Raw genomic sequence first — 27,472 nt, 5'->3', positions numbered from 1 at the left:
CATGACTAATTTTTGTAAGGAAATAGAATCAAATTATTTAACTTCAAAGCTTAATTCCCTCCTCTATTAGGAGGCATGAGCACTTGCACACACATGTACACAGACGATGGGAACTTCCACCAACTAAATTCAATCTAAATTCAACAAGGCTTCAGTCAGCCTGAGACCAGAGCAGAAGACACTTTCCCAAGGTGCCATACACTGGGACTGAACTCAAAACAACGTGGTTGAGAAGCAAGCTTCCTCACCACACATGAATGCTTGTGCCTACACAGCCATGCCTTAACAATATTCTCTGAGAGGAGATTAAAGGCAAAGCAAGCCCAAGCTAGTATTGAACTCATTATTGTGGAGGACAAAATTAAATATTGTAAAGCATTTGGTCTGGCATACAGTTATATTAATCATGTCCACACTTCTCTTTTAACCTTTTTGATACCAATCCATCGGGGACAAACAAGGACAGACAAAGGACTAAGTCGATTACATCAACCTCAGTGCATAACTGGTACTTAATTTATCAACCCCAGAAGGATGAAAGGCAAAGTCGACCTCAGCGGAATTAGAACTCAGAACGTAACGGCAGACGAAATACCGCTAAGCATTTCGCCTGGCGTGCTAACGTTTCTGCCAGCTCGCCACCTGTCCCTACTTCTACAGTACAAACTTCTCGTTTTAAAGTGTTTTAGATCAAAACATTTCATCAAAATTTCATTTTAATTTATCTTCCAAATACCAGATTGATAATGATAAAGTTATATTACTAAATTTTTTATGGTTTTCAAAACTAATTAAAACAAAAGCAGCATAGTTCAGTAGAAATATAGTAACAAGAGGATTAAAATCTCTCTAAACTGAAAACTTAGCTATTTTGTGATAAATGGCCCACTTCAGGATCACAATTCTATTTGACTTGGGGTTTTTCAACAACAGTAAAGACAAGTCAACAAGGGTCATCTAAATGGTCACTCGATTAGCTAGAGATAGCAACCAAATCTCATCCTACCCTTGGACAGTATGATGTTAGTTAGATACACCATGCCATGTCTGAAAACAAGATGGGTGATTACTGCTGGAAAGCTTTTCACCATAGGACCACTTGACCAGGGCTGACTTTGAAAGTGAACAACAACAACTGCTGGTGCTGCTTCTACTACTACTGATGCTGCTACTACTGCTTTGAAAGAGTTGCTCCATAAGTGTACCGTTGTCGTTAGCAAAGGAAATAATTATTGATAATTACCAATAATTACTTCCTTTCATAATAACCAATGTTGCAGATGAGGAGATACTATTTTATTGATAACAATGCCACCAAAAAAAAAAAAGGTACATAATACAAATTTGTAACTAAAGTACAAGTCAGGACATTTTTGAGAGAAGGAGACAATAGATTAAATTAACTCTAGTATTAGACTGGTACTTATTTCATTCCCATCACCACCGCCACTCACACCAAAAGGCTGAAAGACACAGTTGACATCAACGGGATTTGAACTTTGAACATCATCATCATCACCATTTACAAAGAGCATTTACTAAGGCAGATTTTCTATGCCCAGATGACTTTCCACTGGGCAACCATCACCTGTTTCCATGCAAGGTAATATTTCCTCATGACCAGATATTTTTTTCTTTTTTGCAGAATAATGGAAATGAATGACACCACTTGTATAACAGTGACACTCATTTACAACTATCGTGATGTCAAAACAACGAGACATAATCATATAACATCATCCTTTAACATCCATTTTCCATGCTGGCATGGGTTGGATGGTTTAACAGGTTCTGGTGAGCTGTAGGGCTGCACTGAGCTCCAATGTCAGCTTTAGCATGGTCTCTACATCTGGGATGCACTTCTTAATGCCAATCACTTTACAGAATGTACTGGGTGCATCTTTTCATGCCAGTGACACTAGTGAAGTTGCCAAGTAACTTGCAAGGCAAGAAAAGAAATCTACCAAATCCAGTCACAAAGCAGCAGAAGACACTTGTCCAAGTTTAAAACAATATTAACTAAACACCACAAGATCAGTGCTCTATCGCTTATACTATCTATGATCCTCATGAAAAAAAAAAAAACTTGACTGATAAAGATGACAAAGATGTTGTTTTCACTTCATCACCATCATCGTCATCGTTTAACGTCCGCTTTCCATGCTAGCATGGGTTGGACGATTTGACTGGGGACTGGTAAACCAGGTGGCTACACCAGACTCCAATCTGATTTGGCAGAGTTTCTACAGCTGGATGCCCTTCCTAATGCCAGTGCATAGAAACGGGAAGTCTTTACAAATTTTTACATTTAATATAGAGTTGAAGCAAGTATTTTTAAAGAAGGATGCTTTCAATCACTATGAATTAGTTGTAGAACACAGGTTGCCAGTCAAGTAAACTGAAATAGACAAAATAATTCTTTCAAATTTTGGCATAGGGCCAGTGATTTAAAGAGAGTCAGTAAGTTGATTACGTCAACCCCAGTGTTTAACTGGTACTTATTTTATTAACGCTGAAAGGATAAAAGGCAAAGTTAACCTCTGTGGAATTAACTTAGAACATAAAGGGCTGAAAGACTGCCAGTATACTGTCTTATGAGGCAAACAAAATAATAAAATGTGCCATAACCCTTTTGGTTAACATATTTTTGTTACCGTGTTAGGCAGCGAGCTGGTAGAATGCTTAGCAGTATTTTGTCTGTCTGTTCTAAGTTCAAATTCTGCCGAATTTGACTTCGCCTTTCATCCTTTCAGGGTCAATAAATTAAATACCAGTCAAGTACTGGAGTTGATGTGATCAACTGTGATCAACAAATTCCAGGCCTTGTGCTTTTAGTAGTAAAATATTTGGAACATAAATGAAGATGAAATTTTGATGGAAGGTTTTTAGATCACTTCAAAGCAGGAAGATTGTATTATAGAGCCAGGGTTAGTCTCAGATGGGTTGATATCAAAAGAATTCACATTTGAGTCATTCAAATAACTCAAGCTAACAGGGGAGCTTTTACATGGCCATCCATCCAGCAAAGAATAGCATACATGTCTCCCCCTCCACTCCCTTCCCACCCCCAGGGTATTGCACACAAGAAAAAGCAGGATCATCACAGTTGGAAAGATGCTGACCATAAGTCTGTACTGGATTAAAAGACATCCATACACAAACAAAGGTAACAAAGTTTGGTTGATGCGTAAATAAAACTGAATAATAAATCAGGTGTAGGCATGGTTACGTGTTTCAGTAACTCGCTTTGCAACCACTTGGTTTCGGGTTCAGTCCCACTGTGCAGCACCTTGGGCAAGTGTCTTCTACTGCAACTCCAGGCCAACCAATGCCTTGTGAGTAAATTTGGCAACAGAGGTTGTGTGAAAGCTCATTATAAACAGATAGATAGCTAGAAACACACACACACACATATATATATGTGTGTGTGTGTCTTTGTATTTATTACCCCATTGCACTGCTCAACTGGTGTTGCTTTATGTCCCCGTAACTTAGCAGTTTACCAAAAGACAATGATAGAATAAGTACCAGACTTTAAAAAAAAAAAGCACTTGGATACATTTGTTCCACTGAAACCCTTTGAGGTACTGCCTCAGCAAGGCCACAATCCAATGACTCAAACAAGTAAAAGATAAAAGAGAAAAGATGGTAATTAAACAGCAAAACAATTTCTGACAATTACAGTGAAGTACTTACCATTATCTGAATGTATATAACCAGACAAAAGCAAAAGCTGGTTCTCCACTAACCCAGAACAGTGTTGCAGGAGGATATAGAGAGCTTTTGAAGAGAGACATATCTGAAATTTCCTACAAGTAAAACAGAGAAAAAAGAAACATTTTAATTCTTGAATTTTTACAACACTAACAATAATTTCTTAATTTCTTATTCAATTAAGAAATGACAATAATTTCTTAATTCCCTGGGGATTTCGTTTCCCAAGGCTTGAAATCCTGGGATTTTGATGGTGGAGTATGCCACATTCTTATTTTTGTTTAACCCTTTAGCACTGATTATGCATTTTGAGATTTCGGTGATGTGATTGCTTATTTATCAGAACAACATTGTAAGGTAGGTGTGAGAGACAAGATCTGCCCAGTTTCAAAAATAGCATCAAGAATATTTGGGCCTGATATTACTGGTTGAAATGCTAAAGGGTTAAACTGGCCGTATAGTCTACCTGATTTTACATTCAAACCAACCAGATCTAACTTTTCACACTTGCCCTACAATGTCATACAAAAAAAATTACAATTACATCATCACAATTTTGAAGCTATGAGATAATGCATGATTGATTCAAAACAATATGAATAAATAAATATTCTATTTGACAGAGCAATCTGAATGCGAGAAGGTTAAGGAACAATTAAAAAATACATTTGGTTTACTTAAATAAAAACTATAGTCTTTCTTCAGTACAATGATCTTTACATAACACTTGTGGTTTGTATCTAAATTTATTTTGTACAAAAGAGAATATTGTCAGTTGATTGATCTGACAACAGTATTGTATTGATTCTGTATCTTACGGTTTCTAACAACATAATATTTTCTTTTGACTGAGCATTAGTGTAGAGCATTTGAACCAGTCCCTGTTTATTACAGGTACAGAAGAGAAAGATGAAAAGGAAAGCTGGCCATGAAGGGACCTGAATTCAGAAAAAAAAGTGGGACAGATCTAAATATTGTTAAAGTGCATAATTTAATACTCTTCCTGCTAATACACCATTTCAACAACAACACTAATAACACCATCACTTCCACCAACACAGATAGCAGTAACATAAAAGCAAAAGCAAAAAAATATAGCCTAATGTGGGAGACTGCAAGTGCTAGTTTGACCTGCAAGAAATAGCAACCAAATTCCCTCAAATATACTCTACTGTTTCAAAAAACGGAGACACAACACACTAGACAATGTAGTCCCTGATATATAAAAAGCTAGGATGGCCACAGCTGGAACACCTTTTATCTCCATAGGTCTACACTCTCAGGGCTGACTCAGGACTAAACAACAACAAAAACAAGCCAGCAAGGGAGCCTGTATGTTGTTGCTGAACCTATTTAGAATAGGAACCATATTTCCCTCAAATCGCATCCTACTATGAGGGAGTGCTGAAAAGTTCCTGGTTTTAGGGTATCATGAAAGACCTGGCTGGAGGCCCAACCTTCTGAATTCTTTTACAGAGCTTAGAAAAACTGAAAGACTGCTGCAATAGGTGTGTGGATCTGAGAGGGGAATATGTTGAATAAAATCATAATTAACTGATCTTCCTGAATTTTCTTTTATCCAAAGCCAGGAACTTTTCAATGCCCCCTCATATGTCAAAAAAAGGGAAAGATATATAATATAATGTAGCCATAGTAACAATATAAGATGAAAAAATTAACTGCTCGGCACAAATGGTCACAATTGCAGTGTTTTTCCCATCATGTCTGCTCAACCAAGCCAAGTTTTGATCATTTTCCTTAAACAGCCCTTATTCAGCAGGATGGGCTACTTGACCTGAAGGAAATTCTAACTGGGCCCCACCTGCAAGGTCATGCACTGCTTATCTTGATATGAGGCTACCATGTTGTGCACACATCATTGTGATGTATGTGCCTGGTGTACCCTTATTAGACAGGTAGAAATGATAGGCATATTGGGCTTCAAATATTTGTATCCCAATGTCACTTTGATGGCATGCACTGCTCTCTCACTCAATAATAATAATAATAATATAGAAAGGATTGAGGTAACTCCCCCTGGAGATATAGAGTCAAAATTAAAAGAAGAGTGCCATTGTTCACTAGATAACAATGGCATTTCTATATTAACCAAAATGAAGTAGATTGACAAATTTATTTTTTGAACCAGTTGAAGACACACGAGATGTCGAAATATCGTTCACTAGATAACAATGGCACTGTTCTTTTAATTTTAATAATAATAATAATAATAGTAGTAGTAGTAGTAGTAGTAGTAGTAGTAGTAGTAGTAGTAGTAGTAATAATAATAATAATAATAGTTACCTGAAAGAAGATATATCGACATTAACTGCTGGACCTTGGCTGGCTCGATCCCAAAGAACAGTCCGAACACTGGGAAATTTCAGATCTTTCATTTCATTTCTATGTTATTATCAGAAGAGAAAGAAAAAAGTATTGTTAACTTAAGATCACTGAAAGATTGTTAAATTGGTAAATCAGTTATGAGAGGAGGGCGGGACAAATACACACATCACACACACACAGAGATAAATATAAAAACAGAGTCACTGAAAGCAAGGGACAGCAGTTTCCTTTTTAGTAAGGAGTAATTACTGTTATTCGTTAGCCCCAGGTCAGCTTTGACTGAACAGATCTATGATCTATGATCTATAATCCAGTCATGACCATCAAGTCTATTTCACAGTTTCAGTGCAACTAGGACCGTATTTTTCAATACAGACATCTGTTGTTCTAAGACAATAGATGTGATTTAAGCCTTTTGATACCAATCCGCTCAAGATTACTCTTGCTTTTTTGAAGTGATTTAAATTAAAACCTTACATCAAAGCTTCATGCTGATTTATGTTCCAAACACCAGCTTAATAACGACAAAGTTTATTTTAGCAAATCCATCGTTAATTTTAAAAATTAAGTGAAACAAAGGCAGTATATTTCAACAGAAATATGGTAACAAAAAGGTTAACAGAGATTTGCATGCTATTGCTAGCAAGTTGATTGAATACATTGAAGCTCCGTCACTGGCTTGAGTCAAAACAGTTAAATCAATAGGTAGGATGTTGGCCAGTTAGGCCAAAATTCAATTGTTTATATCTTATTGAGATTGTCATTCATCTCAACAACTTAAAAACCTAACTGTAAACAAGTTGTTGCTGTGATGGAGATGGGTTAGCATCATAACTCCTTTCAGCTACATGAGAGAGCTCCACTGAAGACCTGGTCTGTATATAGTATGTCCAAAATGAAATACATCGCAGTAATTCCTCTTATTGCTCTCTCTCTCTCTCTCTCTCGGCTTGACATTATAAAGCAGTGGTTCTCAACCATGTTTTGCCTTTGGACCCTTTGATTCCTATTTTACTAGGGTGGACCCCCATAGCTATTCAATGTTTAAAAAAATCCTATTATTAAATCTCTAAAATTAAATATTATTAGGAATCGTATAAAAAATATGCTAAAATATTTTGTGTATGGTAGAAGTATAACCAATTTATTGCACATAAATTTTAACAACAAAATCTTACCTGCACCCCTGTTGAGAGTCACAACTGTAAACCAACAGAATCTTAACTGAAATTAGTGCTACCCCTGCTTACAGTAATGAACCATGCTACCCTATAGTAAGTATCTACTTCAAGCTGTGTGAACTCAGCTGTTGCATTAAATGTTCAAGTCATGAACTGGTAGGTAACCTCACAGCTGATAACGTACTGATGTTGCTCACTCAGCTATCTGCAATATATGATGTGTCATTATGGGGAAATACATATCACTACTTACTCAAGGGTACCTCTACGTAGTTGCTCAATTGCTAGAAATAGTAACCACATTGCCCTCAAACTACACTTTACTGTATAAAAATAAAGGAAGAACACATTGAGAAGATATCCTCTTATATACACTATATACATTTATACATACATTGGACATGGAGTCTTATATAAACACACTGGACAAGAGTAGTCATATCAATATATACATTTATATACACATCAGATAGATGTAGTCATATATATATATACATATATATATTTGACAGGAAGGACAATAAAAGAAAGAAAGAGACCTCGATATTATGCAAATAGAGGAATTTTTATCTGTAAAAAAATGTGACACTTATTCAGTAGCCATGATAAAACTCTGAGTTTCGGATGCCAGGGTGGGAGCCCATGCCAACATCTCTTCAGTTATCCGGCCATTTGACACAGGAATTTTCAATTGGCCGGATAACTGAAGAGATGTTGGCGTGGGCTCCCACCCTGGCATCCGAAACTCGGAGTTTTATCATGGCTACTGAATAAGTGTCACATATTTTTACAGATATATATATATATATATATATATACACACACACACATAATGGACAAATGTAGTTATATATACACTATATACACTTATATACACCTTGGACAGAAAAAGTCTTATATACACTATATGCACTTATAAACACACAGGACAGACATAGACATATACATTATGCCTGAAAAGGCAGGAGGGCACAGATGGCAGCAAAATGACTAAATGGGTAAGTCAGTGAAATAGTGGCTTATGGGCAATAAATTCAAACACTCTACTGACGTTCTGTTATACTTCCGGAGATATATTTTACATTGTCTAAGTTCACTTGGCTATCAGGAATTAATACCAGATTATCTGGGATTGTTACATGCACTAAACTGGCATCTAATCTAAGAGAGAAATAATGGTGGGGGGTATCTTTTGTCCACATAACATCAGAAAAAGTGAAAGCTGGTGCTTAACTTAGGTTTCTAGCTTCCAATATATTTGGGAAGGCAAATATATTTTCACTGGTATGCACAAGCATAGCTGAGTAGTGAAGAAGTTTGCTTCCCAACCACGTGGGCGCAGGTTCAGTACCAGTGAGTAGCATGTCTTGAGTAAGCGTCTTCTACTATAGCTCCAGTCTGACCAAAGCCTTGTAAGTGAATTTAGTAGATGGAAACTGAAAGAAGCCCAATGTGTGTGTTTATGTCTCCTTGTCTTGACATAACATGATGAATGTAAACAAGTGTCACTGTTATACAAGCAGTGTCATTCATTCCCAATATTCTATGAGTATATCTGACCATAGGGAAATATTACTTTGCTTGGAAACAGGTAAGAGTGAGCATCAGGAAGGGCATCCTTCCATAGAAAATATACCTCAATAAACTCTATCTGACCCATGAAAGCATGGAAAAGTAGATGTTAAAACAATGATAATGATGAGGAATATGACTAAAGTATCTGATACCATCTGGAAATTAGCATCTTATCAGCAGCTAAACCAGCAATCTTTAATCTGTCTGACACCACTTTTGGTTCTATTCAAACAATAGGGCCTTTTGCTTTAACATATTTTAAAATTAAAACTTTCTTTTGATATTTTATGTCAGAAGCTCTTATTCACAATGCTTGTGACATCAGCTAAACTATAAACAAATTAGTTATTTTACAAAATCCCTCTATTTTCTTGATCAGTTTCACAATCACCAACATCAGTTTAATTATTCGCTTTCCCATGCTCGAAAATATCAGACAGAATTTGTTGAGACAGATTTTCTATGACTGGATGCCTTTCCTGTCACAAACCCTCACCTGTTTCCAAACAAGATAATATTTCCCAATGGTCCGACAGACATGTTTTCACAGAAGATTAGAAATGAACGATGCTGATTGTATGATGGTGACACTTATTTACATTTCTTACAACTACCATGCTATGTCAAGATAAGAGACACACACACACACATACAATGGGTTTCTTTCAATTTTCATCTACCAAACCACTCACAAGGCTTTGGTCAGTCCCGAGGTGTCATAAAGTGGGACTGAACCTGAAACTACATGGCTGGAAAGTGAACTTCTTAATCATGCATTCAATAGTAATCACGAAAAAAAAAAAAAAAAAAACACATTAAACTATTTCGTGATTACTAACATTCAATAGTAATCACGAAATAGTTTAATGTGGCCAGATGAAATAGTTTAATGTGGCCCAGTTAACTATTTTGTTACCATTTTTCTGTTGAAATACACTATTTCCATTTCAATCAATCTTAAAATCATGAAGAATTTTGTAAAACACTTTTGTTAAAATTAAGCTGGTAATGGAACATAAATTAGCTTGAAGTTTTGATAAACAGTTTTAATTCAGATCAATCTAAATAAAAAATTTAGTATCATTGAACCAGGGGCAATAAATCTCAGGTGGGTTTGTACAAAAGGGTTAAAGTTTCATACTAGCTCACACTGAACTTTAAATTAAAAGACCAAACTTACTAACAGACTCTGCCGTCTGTGTTTTCTTGCAACATATAAGTTCTATTTTATATGTGAACTACATGAAAAAGTGACATTAATCCTTTGCGTTTCCAAAGCATTTTTGTAAGTTTATCTTAGGTGTCAATGCTTGTTATCGACTTTAATTAGCACTTGTTTTATATTTTCTGACTAGTATAAAGCTTTCATTTCATAAGTCCCAAGATACTTTGGTAATTGAAAAGAAATCAGATATATTGTATGATGATGCATGGAAGCCAGAGAAATATATTCTGTGTTTCACGTGTAACACATGAGACAGGGAAAGGGTTAAAAGCTGAGCATCATATTGGTTTCAAATTTTGCTACAAGGCCAGTAATTTCGGGAAAGGGGTAAGTCGATTACATCAACCCTAGTGATCAACTGGTACTTATTTTATCAACCCCGAGAGGATGAAAGGCAGTGTCAACCTCAGTGGAATTTGAACTCAGAACACAAAGACAAACAAAATGCCACTAAGCATTTCGTCCAGCACAGTGATGATTCTGTCAGTTTGCCAACTTGTTGACCATTATAATATTACTGTCTCTGAAAAGACAGCAAGCTGGCAGAATCATTATTATACCAGGCAACATGCTTAGCAATATTCCGTCCATTCTTTATTCTTTTATTTGTTTCAGTCATTTGACTGCGGCCATGCTGGAGTATTGCCTTGAAGGGTATGTCGAACAAATCAACCCCAGGACTTATTTTTTAAGCCTAGTACTTATCCTATTGGTCTCTTTTTTTATTGAGCAAGCAATCTACATCCAACACACAAGATGTGAACTTTCTTGTTTATGAGGGAACTTCTACAACAGAGGCTGGAGAACTCTTTGTCTACATGTGAAATTTGGTCTGCATGCTAATTTTAAACTGTCCCCTGATAAAATTTGTAAACAGAAAAAAAAAACATACAGAAAAATGTTTAAACCTTCAAACCAAAACAAATATAAGTTCTATACCCATGAACTTTTATAAGATTAAGGTCGTAGGCATAGGTATGTGGTTAAGAAGTTTACTTCCTAACCACATGGTTTGGAGTTCAATCTCACTGTGTGACACCTTGGACAAGTGACTTCAACTGTAACCTTGGGACAACCAAAACCTTGTAAGTGGATTTCATAGACAGAAACTGAAAGATGTCCATCATATATGCATACATGTGTGTGTGTGTGTGTGTTGCCTTGTTTTGATATCATGTGATAGTTGTAAATGAATGTCACTGTCATACAAGCAGTGTTGTTCATTTCTAGTATTCTGTGAAAACATGCCTGGCTATGGGGAAATATTACCTTTCTTGGAATCAGGAGAAGGTTGACAACAGGAGGGGCATCTGCCCATAGAAAATCTGCTTCAATAAACTCCATCAGACCCATGCTAGCATGGAAAAGTGAAAAATAAAACGATGATGATGATGATGGGGATAATGATGTTAATGTAAGTTTCATAATTCTCTTCAATACAGATGTACCCCCTTCCTAGTCTTATGCATTTGCAATTCACTGCAGTTCTAAAAAGACCTCATCTCTACTCTAAACAATTGCTCGACCAACAAGAAATAGCAGCCAAATCTTTCTCGAATCACACCCTACCAGCTTAAGAAAGGAAACAGACACAGAACACACACACATGTATATATATATATATATATATATATATATATATATTGCCAAAATATTAGTGTCAAGCAATGTTTAGGCATATATATATATATATATATATATATATATATATATATATATGCACACACACACACACATACAACTTGCTTCTTTCAGTTTCCATCTACCAAATCAATTCACAAGGACTTGGTTGGCCGGAGCCTACAGCAGAAGATACTTGCCCAAGGCCCAAGGTGCCACACAGTGGGACTGAACACAGAACCATGTGGTTACAAAGCAAACTTCTTACCACAGCCACATTCAATAAAAATTAAACATAACACCAAAAGTAATTAGTCATCGCCATGGGAGCCCTTTTGTAAGGAATTATCTAAACAATGCATTAAACAAAATACACCTTTTTCCCCAGACGTTTTATCACTTTAAATAGTTCTCTCTTTCTCTCTCTCTCTCCCTCTCCTGTCCCTACATCAGTCTATACATCCATCAAAAATACCGTCATTGTGCACCCCTAACAACCAAATAATTAGGTTCTACAGCTTTTAACAAGTCTGTTTGCTTGATTGATCAATTAATTGATTGATTGTTTCAATGCCCGCTCTGGTTTCTCAGTAACTGCAGAAGCTAGGATATAATTTTTGTTTTTGCCTTCAGAAATTTTGGTTTTCTACAAAGTTATTTGCATATCAACTATGCAGCTCAGTTCTCTTTCCCTTTCTATTTCTCTCTCTCTTTCTCTCTCTCCATTTAGCTTGTCAACTGTTTGGTAAATGAGCAACAGGATATGTGTAGAAAATTTTAATCAGTTGCCTCAAAACCAAAATGCAATAGAAATACATTAGCACACATAATTAACATAGTAACAACATACTTTTGTTGGATATTGACAGCTACATTATTTAGTAACATGAAACACAGAGAAATACTGAGCCTGATTTTTTTTTTTTTAACTTGTTTCAGTCATTGAACTGCAGCTATGCTGGGGCACTCCCTTGGAGGGTTTAGTCAAACAAATTGACCCCAGTATTTAATTCAATGTCTGGTATTTATTCTATCGATCACTTATGTCAAATTAAGTTATGGAAACATAAACAAGTCGACACTGGTTGTCAAGCGTTGGTGGAGGACAAACACAATACAAACACAAAAATATACAAACAGATATATATATATATATATATACATTTTTTTACACATATACATAAATATACATAGATGTATGTATGTAAGAAGCTTTCTTCCCAACCACATGGTTCCAGATTCGGTCCCACTGCACGGTACCTTTGGCAAGTGTCTTCTACAATAGCGTCGGGCTGACCGACGCTTTGTGAGTGCATTTGATGGGTGGAAACTGAAAGAACCCCAACGAATATATATATATATATATATATATATATATATATATATATATATATATATATATACATACATATATATATATATATATATATATATATACATATATATATATATATATATATATACATATATATATATATATATATATATACATATATATATATATATATATATATATATATATATATATATATATATATATATATATATATATATACACATATATATATATATATAATGTAAATATCTGTGTATGTGTGTGTGTTTGTGTCTGTGTTTATACCCCCATCACCACTTGACAACCAGTGTTGGTGTGTTTATGTCCCTGTAACTTAGCAGGTCAGCATAAGAGACCAATGGAATAAGTACTAAGCTTAAAAAGAAATAAGTCCCAGGGTCAATTTGTTCGACGAAATCCCTTCAAGGCAGTGCTCCAGCATGGCAACAGACAAATGACTGAAACAGGTAAAAAAATAAAAGAATATATGTATATGTATACAGGTAGTGAGCTGACAAAATCGTTAACACACTGGGCAAAATATTTAGCAGTATTTAATCTATCTTTACGTTTTGAGTTCAAATTCCAATGAGATTGACTTTGCAGAGGCAATGTAATCAACTTAATTACTCCTCAGTCAGAATGTAAAAACTGCATTTCCATGTCAAGCCAGTGTGTGACAGAATTGGCTCATCAAACCAGTATGATCTCAGTGGAGATCCTGCTCAATCCTTCCTCCTGCTGTGGACTGAACATAGGCAATCCAATCCAAAAACTGTATATACATATGTACAGACACACACACACATACTTACATATATATATATAAACACACAAACACATATTTACCTATATATATATATATATAAACACACAAACACATATTTACCTATATATATATATATATATATATATATATATATATATATATATATATATATATACATATATATATATATATATATATATATATACATATATATATATATATATATATATATATATATATATATATATATATATATATATATATATACATATATATATATATATATATATATATACCGGAGTAAGCACATGAAATGTGCAACAAGGTGGAAAAAAGAGTACTCAAATACCAGAGGTAGAGTAATATGCTTTATTTAAAAGCAGCAGAAATATAACAAAAGACTGTTACTCTGAGTTTCACGTTCCCGTTCATCAGGAAAACTGTCCGATGAACGGGAACGTGAAACTCAGAGTAACAGTCTTTTGTTATATTTCTGCTGCTTTTAAATAAAGTATATATATATATATATATATATATATATATATATATATAACACACACATATATATATATATATATATATATATATATATATATATATATATATATGCAAAGTGCTAAAAATGAAAATAAAAATATATATAATCATCCAACATTGTGACTACTTTGTTATTCACAATACATATATACATATACACACACACACACACACATATATATATATACATATACACACACCTATACATATATATATCATCATCATCGTCTTTTAACGTCTGTTGTCCATGCTGGCAGGGGTTGGATGGTTTGACCAGGGCTGGTAAGCTGAGGGGCTACACCAGATTCCAGTCAGATTTGGCATAGTTTCTACAGCTGCATCCCCTTCCTAATGCCAACCAACCCAAGAGTGTAATGGGTGCTTTTACATGCCACCAGCAGAGGTGCCAGTTGCGTGACACCAATAATACTATTATGGATCACCACTTCTCAGAGATAAAAATGAGTTTGCATGGGACCAAAACCCCTACCTAGAAAAAAAATAAAAAGTTAGTGAAGTATTAATGAAAATTCAAAACCAACAGGACCTGGGAGAAGAAGGCCTTCCCTCAAAGGAAACATGACATGGTGCAACGAAATCCAAAAGGAAGATGCAAGGCAGACGCCCCTTCTGACCACCTGGGGAAACTCACAAGGGAGACACTCTAACAGTAGCTGGAGGTGGGGTACTGAAACACAGCTGAAAAAGCAAGGGTCCAAATAGAGAGAAGCAAAAATGACACCCCAGAGTCAAGCACACTAGAGGAAAATAGGTGTCAATGGCCTATGCTCCGTAGGAAGCAAAGGGCAAAACTAAGCAAGTATAATTTGACTTTATATAAATGATAACAAGTATCACTAAATGGCACACACACATAATAGAGCTACACACACATACTTATTGATAAAATAAGTAGGTGACTGGAATGAGTAGTAGAAATCAAGTAAATGCTTTAAGACAGTACCCCAATATGATTGCAGTTCAATGACTAAAATCAATAAAACTATATATATATATGTTTGTGTGGGTAAAGGCATAGCTGTGTTGTAAGAAGTTTGCTTCCCAACCGCATGATTCTAGGTTCAGTCTCACTGCATGGCACCTTGGACAAGTGTCTTCTACTATAGCCTCAGACCAACCAAAGCCTTGTGAGCAGCTTTGGTGGACTGAAATTGAAAGAAACAGGTGTCTTCTACTATAGCACAGGTAGATGGAAACTAAAAGAAGCCCATCATATGTGTGTACACATGCATATATTTGTGCCTATTGACATTATGCAGTAGTTGTAAACAAGCATCACTATCATAGAAAAGCACTCCAGCCATAACCATCCCATCTTTTTGTATATCAGAGACTACATCATCTTCCTTTTTTTTCTTTCGGGGAACTTAGCTGCTATGTTTAGCAGATCAAGTGACTACACAGAGGCTCCTAATATGTCAATATACTTCTAAATTACAATATAAAGACAGAACCAGTTAAAAGTTGGATAAGATCATCTTGTCAAATTTAGTTGCATTGCTTTATATTGATTTAACCCTTCAGCATTCAGATTAGTCTGTCAAATGTAACGCTTATTTATTCACATAGTTTTGAATTAATCATGAGATTTTGATGATGTGATTGTATATATTTTTAGAATGACAATGCAGGGCAGGTGTGAGAAGCCTAATCTGGCTGGTTTGATCATACAATAGAAAATGTTTAGGCCAGATACGGCCAGTTTAAATGCTAAAGGTTTAAAATCCCTCCAAGGCTGACTGTCTTTCATTCTCCTGTGAGTAAATAAAATAAGTACCAGACAAGAATTGAAACAGATTTAATCAACTTTGTCTCCTAAAATGTTTTACCTTCTCCTGATGTTAGAAACTTATATAACTCTCCTAAAACTAGATCCAGAGATGTAGACAGTAACAGCAGAGTTGAGCAGGTGATTTGGTGGTTCATAAGAGGTGCAGCAATATCAAAGGAAGGTTAACTAGGAAGATAGTTTTTGTGTGTGGCAGATGCACAGGGACAATAAACACCAAAGATGTACAGAAAACAGTTTCCATCACATACCAGGGGGAAAAACTAAAAGCAGTAAATAACTGCCATTACCTAGGTGACCAAGTCAGTAGCGGGAGTGGATGCTCTGAGAGCGTAACTGCTAGAATAAGAATAGCCTGAGCAAAGTTCAGAGAGCTCCTACCTCCGCTCGTAACAAAGGGCCTCCCCTTCAGAGTGAAAGGTAGACTGTATGATGCATGTGTGCGAACAGCCATTCTACACTGTAGTGAAACATAAGCTGTGACTGCTGAGGACATGCATAGGCTTGAAAGAAATGAAGCTAGTATGCTCCACTGGATGTGTAATGTCAGTGTACAGACATGACAGAGTGTAAGCGCCCTGAGAGAAAAGTTGGACATAAGAAGCATCAGATGTGGTGTGCAAGAGAGACGGCTGCCCTGGTATGGTCATGTGTTGCATATGGATGAAGAGAGCTGTGTGAAGAAGTGTCACACCTTAACAGTGGAGGAAACCTGTGGAAGAGGTAAACCCAGGAAGACATGGGATGAGGAGGTGAAACACAACCTTTGAACGCTGGGCCTCACAGAGGCAATGACAAGTGACCAAGACCTTTGGAGATATGCTGTGCTTGAGAAGACTTGACAAGCCAAGTGAGATCATAGCCGTGGCCAATGCCAGTGTCACATAACTGGCCCGTTTGAAAGTATACTTCAATCGTCAAGCAATATGCTATGCTTGAAAAGACCAACTGAGTCAAGTGAAATCGTAGTTGTGGCCAATGCCAGTGCTGCCTGACTGGCACGTATGTCAGTGGCACGTAAAAAGCACCACTTGAGTGTGGTTGATGCCAGTGTCGCTTGACTGACTCCCATGCCGGTGGCACGTAAAAAACACCATTTGAAAATGGTTGATGCTAGTGCCGCCTAACTGGCCCCCATGCCGGTGGCATGTAAAAAGTACCAACTACACTCTCAGAGTGGTTGACATTATGAAGAGCATCCAGCTGTAGAAACCTTGCCAGATCAGATTGGAGCCTGGTGCAGCCTCCTGGCTTGCGAGTCTTCAGGCAAACCATCCAACCCATGCCAGCATGGAAAGCAGACTTAAATGATGATGACGATGATGGCTTCTGCGTCTGTTTTGTGTCTATGGTCAGAACAATTAACTGATACAGCTCACTCCATGTGGCTGTATATACGTGGAATAACTCACTGCTGTTAGCAGCAGCAGCAACACTGTAATTAACTAGTTGTGTTAACCAGACATTCCAAGTTCAAATCACACTAGGAAAGTAGCTTAGAGATGGAAAGGGCTCCACCAGACTAGTCTAACATGCTCTGGACCTGTTAGGGGCAATCTGCAGCCCACAAGATTTTCCAAATGGCATGCCTAATGTAAAATTACGTCGAATCTTTTAGTAGTGCAACTCTGCTCTTGATGAGTCATGTCATATGCATCCCCCTCAAAAAATATTGCCCTATGCCTGTTCTAGATCCACAATATAAAAATGAAATCTTCAGTGATACCCCAATAACCCAATGCATTTTCAAACATCCTAGAACTAGTGTATCCTACAAAAAAAAAAACTCATATGGAAACTGAAATAAATTAACACTTACACAACCTTATGCTGTAAATATCATTTCCTATTCTATTCATCAAAAGTAAAGATTACAATATAGAAATGAGAGACTATTTGAAAACCAATTTAAATAACAGCCTCTATCAGTTGCCATTTTTAAGGCTAAGAATTTAAAATAGAATTTTTTCATTATTCAAAACAAGTAACCTCATTAGGCGCAGGAGTGGCTGTGTGATAAGTAGCTTGCTTACCAACCACATGGTTCCGGGTTCATTCCCACTGCATGGCAACTTGGGCAAGTGTCTTCTACTATAGCCTCGGGCTGACCAAAGCCTTGTGAATGGATTTGGTAGACGGAAACTGAAAGAAGCCCGTCGTATATATGTACGTATACATATATATATATATATATATATATATGTATGTGTGTGCATATGTTTGTGTGTCTGTGTTTGTGCCCCCAACATCGCTTGACAACCGATGCTGGTGTGTTTACGTCCCCGTAACTTAGCGGTTCGGCAAAAGAAACCGATAGAATAAGTACTAGGCAGCTAAAGAATAAGTCCTGGAGTCGATTTTCTCGACTAAAGGCGGTGCTCCAGCATGGCCGCAGTCAAATGACTGAAACAAGTAAAAGAGTATATGACAAAGTACACAAAGTGCAGATTGTAGCATGTCTTACTATTTATGCTGCAGCTATGAGTAACACCAAAGTCTTTCATTTAAAATGTAAATACTTTTAGAACCTAAACTAGTTTTTAGGGGCTTTTGCTTTACCTTGTCATTACGTATTTAAGTAGATAAAAAATTATAATCCTACCCTAGATACACTGCCAGTCTATCTCATGTAACATTCCCATGGTATCTATTTTCAACAGCTAGATGAACTGAGACCGAAGTAGAATTAAATGTACCAGTTAAATACACAATGAAATGTTTGGAGTGGATTTGAACTCAAAATCTTTGAACTCAAAATTTAATACCACATCCACTAAACCAGTGTTTCACATAAGGGATGGGAAAAGCCTACGAGAATTCAAAAGAAGGTAGACAAATTGCTGTGTTTGATCGAGTTAATATGGTTTTAAACTTTTTAAACTTGTCAATACCATGACAAAGAAAGAACTATATGGATGCAAATTCTATTTTATATTTTCTTTTATAAAGGGCAGGGGTGTACCCAGAGCGAGTGCCACCCGGGGCAACCTTTGAGTTTCCCCTTGACAGATCTCCAAACATATACAGACTTATACAGCAAACCCGAAAGTACCGACCCAGTAAAAACGTTGCCTAGGCTGACAATCTCACTCATAACGCACTGGTTAATAAAGGGGGACGTCAAAAATTACCCCCTTTTTTTTAAGGGTGTGCTGATATTTGTCAGCGTGAGAATCTCAACACCAAGCAATTTCATTTTCGGTGTTCGATTATCTATCAGTGTATCAGTGTTCGAACAGCACAGGACAGTGTTACTCAGCAATAACTCGATAACGAAGTATTTGTATCGAAATTTCTCAGTGGAAATGTCAGTAAATATATAACTGTGATTGATTAATAATGCGAGTACAAAAGTTTGGCATTAAATTGAACAGTTAACATTAACAGATTAAATCACACGAGAGTATTGATTTAAAGTTGACTTGCATTGTTTGTTACCCTGAGAAATGGCTTCGTGACTAGTTTCAAAGAAATCAATATTATTAAGAGATTTCATACAATTAAAAAGGGTAGAAGAGACACAGTTATAAGAAAAGGGTACTCACAGTGCAAAGACACAGCGCAGATGATTAATAATATCAATCGAAAATAATAATAATAATAATAATAATAATAATAATAATAATAATAATAATAATAATAATAATAAAGAATTAAAAAAAAAACTTACTCAAAAGAGCTAAGCCCTTAATGCATTGGAATGTTAGCTGTAGCTTTTATTTATGGTTAGTTAGATTACTATAATGGTATCCAACATGAAATTTTGGCAGTGATCCAAGATCTACAAAGGTCAACTTACATAATTGAAAAAGAAAATTCTAATCAAAATTATGATAATCACGAAAGAAAACAATAATATTGCTTTTATCATTCGATTTTTCTTTTCACAATTAACGTTGTTGCTGTTTTTATTATTATTATTATTATTATTATGTAATCTATAAGTGATCACTGAGAACTTGCGTGGAAATAATTACGACTCCCACAGGTAGTGAATTAAAATATAGACAACTAACCACTATCTATAAACCATTTCGTTCGTTTATTAGTACTTCTTTTTATGACTCTTTGATAAAACGATTAAAGCAATGAAATAAATTTAAGATACATACGCCATAAAGAGCAACAAGTGCTGCAGAGTAAAAATCTACGTTCCCGGCGAACACAGTTCGTCGGTATACGGTTTCGATTCCTTGTTGAAGCCATATCACGTTACTTTAAGTCGATAATGCCCCCATTAAGATAGGCATAAACATGACAATATCCTATTTGAACTATCCATCATAAATCTGAGTCCTTGTGACCGTGCTGCAAATCAATAACTGTCAGATAGCTATCGAGTTTCCTTCCCGAGGTTGAATATTTTAGCCCGACTGAAAGTTGAGACCGAAAGTGTCAAACGATATTGAAAAGAAAATAATTTACTCTGCAGCGAGATGGACATCACCCACTCTGCCCTCGATCGTCCGAGAAATATGCAAACATTCGATTTTTTTCTTTCTTTACTTCTGCGTGAATGCGGCGTGTGTGCGTGTGTGTGCTTGCGCGTGAGTGACTATGACAGGAGAGAGGGAGAAAGAAGAGAGCGAGGGAGAAAGATGAGAGGGAGGGAGAGAGATTTGAATAACGCATTCACTGGTATGGAAGGACTTCAAAAGAATGCGAACGAATTGTGTGCGTGTGTGTGTGCGCGCGCGTGTGTGTACATGTTTACACGTGTATGTATGTATGTATATGTTTACATGTGTATGTGAGTGTGATTAATTACCTAAAGTCATACAAGCAACGAAAGCCACACAAAAAAAAAAAAAAAAAAAGGTTGGATGATTCTGCCGAACACAAAGACAACAAGAATTCAGAAATCATGAGGTAAAACAAAAGAGAGAGAGATAGATAGATAGAGAGATAGAGAGAGAGAGAGAGAGAGAGAGAGAAGTAATAACAACAACAACAAAAATAATTATAAAGGATGTGTGTCCCTGTAGCAATGATTGAACGAGTCGAAGCATGTTACATCAACACATTACGGGGGACACTCGTCTGCGAGAGATTAAACAGCATCAAGTAAAATGATATATCAACACATATACATACACACATGCATATATCTATGCGTGTGTGTATATATATATATGTGCGTGTATGTATGTATATATATATATATATATATATATATATATATATATATATACACATACATACATACACACACACGCGCGCGCGTATTTCTATGCATCATATCTTTTTCAATCAGCTGACTGCGGCCATGCTGGGGCACCGTCTTGAAGAATTTTTCGTCGAATGAATAAACTCAAATACTTTTATTTTTTTAATCCTGGTACTTATTCTGTCTCTTTTGCTGAACCGCTAGGTTACGGGGACGTAAACACACGAACACCAGTCGTCAAACGGTGGGGGGGGGGCAAACACAAATACACACATACATGCATACATACAATAATACATATACGACTCAGGGTTCAGACCCACAGTGTGGCACCTTGAGCAAGTGTTTCTACTATAGCCTCAGGCCAATCAAAGCCTTGAGTAGATTTGATAGATGGAAACTGAAAGAAGCCTGTCATATATATATGTATATATATATCTATGTGTGTATGCCTTTATGTCTGTGTTTGTCGCCCCCACCACCACCACCACCACCACCACCACAGATTGACAGCTGATGCTGGTGTGTTTATGTTCCCGTAACTTAGAAGTTCAGCAAAGAAGATTGATAAAGTAAGTACCAGCTTTAAAAATAAAAAGTACTGAGGTCAATACATTCAACAAGGTTTTGGTCAGTCCGCAGCTATAGTAGAAGACACTAGTCCAAGGTGCCATGCTGTAGGACTGAGCCCAAAGCCATGTCGTTGGGAAGTAAGCATATTTATACTACACATATACATCCTATACCCACACATATAAACATATATATATATATATATATATATATACACATACAGTAATCCCTTGACTATCATGAGTGTTATGTTCCAAAACCCCTTGTGATAGGTGAAAATCCGCAAAGTAGAAACAGTACTGTACTGTATATATATATTTTTTTTTTTTTTTTTTCATAATTTGTACTTATTTATTTTATTATAAATGCAAAACAACACCACGGAGGAATCAACGCAAGCTTAAATAATAAACTGTAACAGGTGAACTGCAACATGGCAAGGGATTTTTTTGCTTGGTTAACTCTAAGACCCTTCAATTCTAGCATTTAATTTCATAAAAAAATTCCAGTTAATAGAATTATGGGAGGTATTTGGTATTTGGGACCCTTCCTTTCTCAAAACCAAAAATGTAGTAAATCTTACTCATTGTATATGTGTATACATATATATCCCACCTGTATTCTTGAGATATTCTTTTGCTTTGTAAAATTTCTTCTCATCTATTCATTTGATTATAATACACCAAGGGGATTTACGATTTGTTGGACACCCTACAGTATACCAACAATATACTGTTCAAAGTTACGCTTGATTTGGACCAGCCCCTTAGGCACTAAATACACATAGGTTTAGTTTTCTCTGTGTACACAACTGAAATATCCTATCTGATATTTTGACTCTCACCAACCAGAGGTCAGAAAAACAGAGATTACCCGACCCTGTCTGGTGCATACCTTTTCAAGTACTTGATTCTACCTGAATCCTCATCATGTGAGTGTGTGTGTGCCACATAAAAAGCACCCAGTACATTCTCTGGAGTGGTGGGCGTTAGGAAGGGCATCCAGTCATTGAATCCAAGCCAAAACAGACTATGGAACTTGGTGTAGCTCCTGATCTTGACAATTCTTGTCAAGCTGTCCAACCCATGCCAGCATAAAAACAGGTGTTAAATGTTGATGATGATGATGATACACAACATACACACACACATCTCGATGTGAAAAAAAAGATATGTTAAATATATGTTGTAGTCATTCAGAATTGATGATTAAATCCATCATTACTCAGAGCACCTCAGTGGAACTCCTGTGTTTAGAGGAGAGGAGCACTCTGTCGGTTACAACAACGAGGAACCCAGCTGATACAATCAACAGAACAGCTTGCTCGTGAAATTAACGTGCAAGTGGCTGGGCACTCCACAGACACATGTACCTTCAACGTAGTTCTCAGGGAGATTCAGCGTAACACAAAGTGTGACAAGGCCAGCCCTTTGAAATACAGGTACTACTCATTTTTGCCAGCTGAGTGGACTGGAGCAACATGAAATAAAATGTCTTGCTCAAGGACACAATGCATTGTTGGGAATTGAACTTACGACATTACAATCATGAGCCGAATGCCCTAACCACTAAGCCACTCCTGTGTAACAATTGATCGAATCATCAACTTACAAAAAGACTATTCAATACCTTCCAAAAAGCACACATGGTGTGTATTGGTATCGATGATGTAAATATATCACAGTACATGGTTGGAGTACAAGCATTTTAAAGTCAATGCATGCGCATATAGCTTGGTGAAGAGTTACAAAAATTCACACACCTGCTGTCGTGGCTTAATGATCAAAGGTGTTACAAATGTCACAGTCTCATCATTTTGTATATAAGGATTACATTTTCGATTATGTTCTTTTTAAAATGAAAACAAAACAAAAGAACAGTAGGGTTTGATTTGAGGGAGATTTGGTTTGTGTTATTTCAAGCAACTGCATACAGACAGACACTTTTGTTGGGCCTGGCTCCATTTGAGACAAAGATAGTACCTTGAGTCAATGAAAAAGAACATTAAGTAGTTTCTTGGATTTGTTAGAAATAACAGCCAAATCCCCCCATCATACACATTGTACTGCTCTTCAAAAAAGGAGAAAAACTTTTTGAAATACTGTAGTTCTAGATATACCATGCCTGAATATCTCTGGAACACCTTTAATCAAAAGGTAGGTCATTACTCAATCAAGACTGACTTGTCACAAATAACAAGAACAAAAGTGTACTAAACCAAGGTCACAGATGGTTGTCAAGACTTAGTAACCACACGCCTACACACAGGCAACTAAACTATAGTTTTAGTTTCATTCTATTTCATTCTAGACAACTCAGAGTAGTAAACACAAACAGTAATTGCAATAAATATTTCAGTTATTTCTTAAGTTGTTGTTGTTGGCACTCCGTCGCTTACGACGTCGAGGGTTCCAGTTGATCCGATCAAAAGAACAGCCTCCTCGTGAAATTAACGTGCAAGTGGCTGAGCACTCCACAGACACGTGTACCCTTAACGTAGTTCTCGGGGATATTCAGCGTGACACAGTGTGACAAGGCTGACCCTTTGAATTACAGGCACAACAGAAACAGGAAAAAATAGTGAGAGAAAGTTGTGGTGGAAGAGTACAGCAGGGTTCGCCACCATCCCCTGCCAGAGCCTCGTGGAGCTCTTAGATGTTTTCGCTCAATAAACACTCACAACGCCCGGTCTGGGAGTCAAAACCGTGATCCTACGACCGCGAGTCCGCTGCCCTAACCATTGGGCCATTGCACCTCCACATTTCTTAAGTATACCATCAAATACAAGTGTGATGTTGGTTATATAAAATGCAGACAATTACTTTTAACCTTTTTGTATTTAAACCAGCCATGTCCAGTCAAAATAACCTATTTTATCTTCAAACCAGACAGATCTGGGTTCTCACACTTACCCTACAATATAACTCTAAAAATAAATAATCACGTCATTGAAATCTCAAAGCTACAAAAGTAATGCATTAATAAATAAGCATTTCATTTGACAGAAAAATCTGAATGTTAAAAACTTAAACCTTTTGACACCAAACTCCCTGAGACTGTCCCTGGTTCTAGGATACAAAATTTATATTTTAAAGTGATCAAAGATAAAACTTTCCATATGTTCCAAATACCAGCTTTATAACGACAAAATTAATCTACTAAATTCTTCATTTTGTTAATTAATTGAAACCCGTTGATCGTTTACTAACGTCGCCTCCCTGACACTTGTGCCAGTGGCACGTGAAAAGACATTCGAGCAAGATCGTTGCCAGTGCCGATGGACTGGCTCCTGTGCAGGTGGCACGTAAAATACACCATTTCGAGCATGGCCATCGCCAGTTCCGCCAGACTGGCCCTCGCACCGGTGGCACGTAAAGCACCCCCTACACTCTCAGAGTGGTTGGCGTTAGGAAGGGCATCCAGCTGTAGAAACTCTGCCAAATCAGATTGGAGCCTGGTGTCGCCTCCTGGTCCACCAGTCCTCAGTAAAAAATTTGCTTCCCAACCACATGGTTCTAGGTTCAGTCCCACTGTGCAACACCTTGGGCAAATGACTTCTACTACAGTCACAGGTCAACTAGAGCATTGTGAAACTGAAAGAAGTTTGTCATACATATATGTCTGTGTGTGTCTTTGTGTTCGTGTTTATCCCCCACCACTGCTTGACAACTGGTGTTGGTGTGCTTACATCACTGTAACTTAGCAGTTTGGAAAAAGAGAAATAAGTCCTGGGGTTGATTCATTCGACTACATATTCTTTAAGGCAGTGCTCCAGCATGGCTGCAGTTTTAAAGACTGAAACAAGTAAAAGATAAAGACACACACACACATATATATATTTATGTATGAAAAATACAAAAATGGGACAAGAACACAAAACATCCAGACAGTTAGGTGATACAAAAAAGGGACAACAAAACATCCAAACAGACGATACAAAGAAAACAAGGAGGGGTCATTCAGAGTTTTCTATCCTCAGTCGAGTTCCAGATTTCTTTGCAATTTCAGCTGGTTATACTCGAGATTGCTCCAATCTGGCCAGCCCCAAGGAAAAACTAAGCTAAGAGCATTAGATTTCTTGGAAGAAAGCAGTGAATGTATATGAAAACAAGGACAGAAAAAAACAGAGAAATGTTAAGAAACACACACACACACACACACATGTATACATATATTCTTACAGATGTTGCCTACCTTCCCTCCCTCATTTCTGTCCCCCACCCCATACTCTTGCAAACTTCAACCCACTCCTAGTATCTCTGTAGCCTCTCCTACTTACTTTATATCTTGAGGTGCCACCTGGACACCTCAACACCATTATTTATCTCTTTGCAGTTACTATGGATTCATTTCTAACTCTCTCCTAAATGTAAGTAGCTATGTAGCTCCCCTACAAGAAGGAAAAGTTGGGGGGGGGGGTCCACCAGAACTAAATAGTAATTGAAGTGGTCCATAGGTAAAAAATGGTTGAGATGAGAACCACTTTTCTAGACAACTGGGCTCTGAATGGCATCATGATTGTTGTTCAAAGTGTACTCAGAAACAACTGTTTATATTTTTAAGCAGTAAATAGTACATTTGCTGAGTGAAAAGCTTGGTCAAACTGGAATTAATTAACTAAAGGTGATTGAAATATTTTGTCTAATGACATCATTCATAACCTAGAGATGTGTTTTCACACTCATTGTCTAGAACAAGAATCATTTTACTTCCAAGACAATTTTCTGTAGTGAAGGATTTTCCAAATCCAAGTACAAGAAACTTGTTAGATATAATTGTACATACTTAGTCACTGGATTGCAGAGGTGCCAGTGCATCGCCTTGAAGGATTTAGTTGAACAAATCATCCCCAATTCTTATCTTTCAAGCGAGGTCTTTTGCTGAACCACTATGTTACGGAGATGTCAAGAATTTTCTAACTGTGGTGGTTTTGTTATTATCATCATTTAGCATCCATTTTCCATGCTGGCATGGGATGGACAGTTTGACAAGAGCTGGCAAGGCCAGGGGTTACACCAGGTTCCATAGTCTGTTTTAGTTTGGTTTTTACAGCTAGATCCCCTTCCTAACACCAACTACTTTACAGAGTGTACTGGGTGCTTTTAAGGTGACACCAGTGCTTTTTTTTTATGTGATGCCAGTGTTTTTTATGTAGTACCAGAGTGTTTTAAAAGACACCAGTACTTTGTTTGTGGCACCAACACAATGCTTTTTACATGGCAGCAGCACCCTTGAAAATATTTAGGATTCAAGGAATTTTGAATAAAGAACTAAAGCGTTATTAACTCTGTAAGAGTGTATACATAATTTAACATCCATTTTTCCATGCTTGCATAACTCAGTTGGATAGCTTTCCATTTTCCAACCCTCCCTGTTATCAATCAAAGTAATAATCCCAATAAACAGCCCATACATATTTATGAGCCTTTTTTGTTTAAAAAGATCAGACAGCAGGCCAAGACATGTCAAGGAGTATGGACATGTTTTTGCGGTTGACTGCAAATATACAACCCTGCCTGTACGAGATACTGAGGCTGTTGTTTTGTTTACAGTCAGTGAACACATGTAGAGACAAAGAAAAAATATGAACTCATTCAAATGCACGCATGCACATACATA

At 36.7% G+C, this 27,472-nt stretch overlaps 1 protein-coding gene across 4 annotated transcripts in view; it reads right to left on the bottom strand.

Annotated features, from left to right (window-relative positions):
* The window catches only part of LOC106884324 (uncharacterized), a 72,598-nt gene that overhangs the window by 42,123 nt on the left and 3,003 nt on the right, over positions 1-27,472 (bottom strand). Inside the window, exons 1-3 of one of the 4 annotated variants that reach the window (XM_014935654.3) lie at positions 20,226-21,002; positions 6,019-6,117; positions 3,697-3,809 (exon numbers count right to left, since the gene is read on the bottom strand). In XM_014935654.3, the coding sequence (XP_014791140.2) occupies positions 3,697-3,809; positions 6,019-6,117; positions 20,226-20,230 (217 nt within the window). In that variant the 5' untranslated portion in view covers positions 20,231-21,002. Of the gene's footprint in view, positions 1-3,696; positions 3,810-6,018; positions 6,118-20,225; positions 21,003-27,472 lie in introns of those variants that run through there. The other 3 variants (XM_089361543.1, XM_014935655.3, XM_089361544.1) reach the window with 3 other exon arrangements.

This window comes from Octopus bimaculoides, chromosome 13, assembly GCF_046866305.1.
Source record: "Octopus bimaculoides isolate indiv1 chromosome 13, ASM4686630v1, whole genome shotgun sequence".
NCBI lineage: Eukaryota > Metazoa > Mollusca > Cephalopoda > Octopoda > Octopodidae > Octopus > Octopus bimaculoides.
This window is presented reverse-complemented; position numbering and strand designations above follow the sequence as displayed.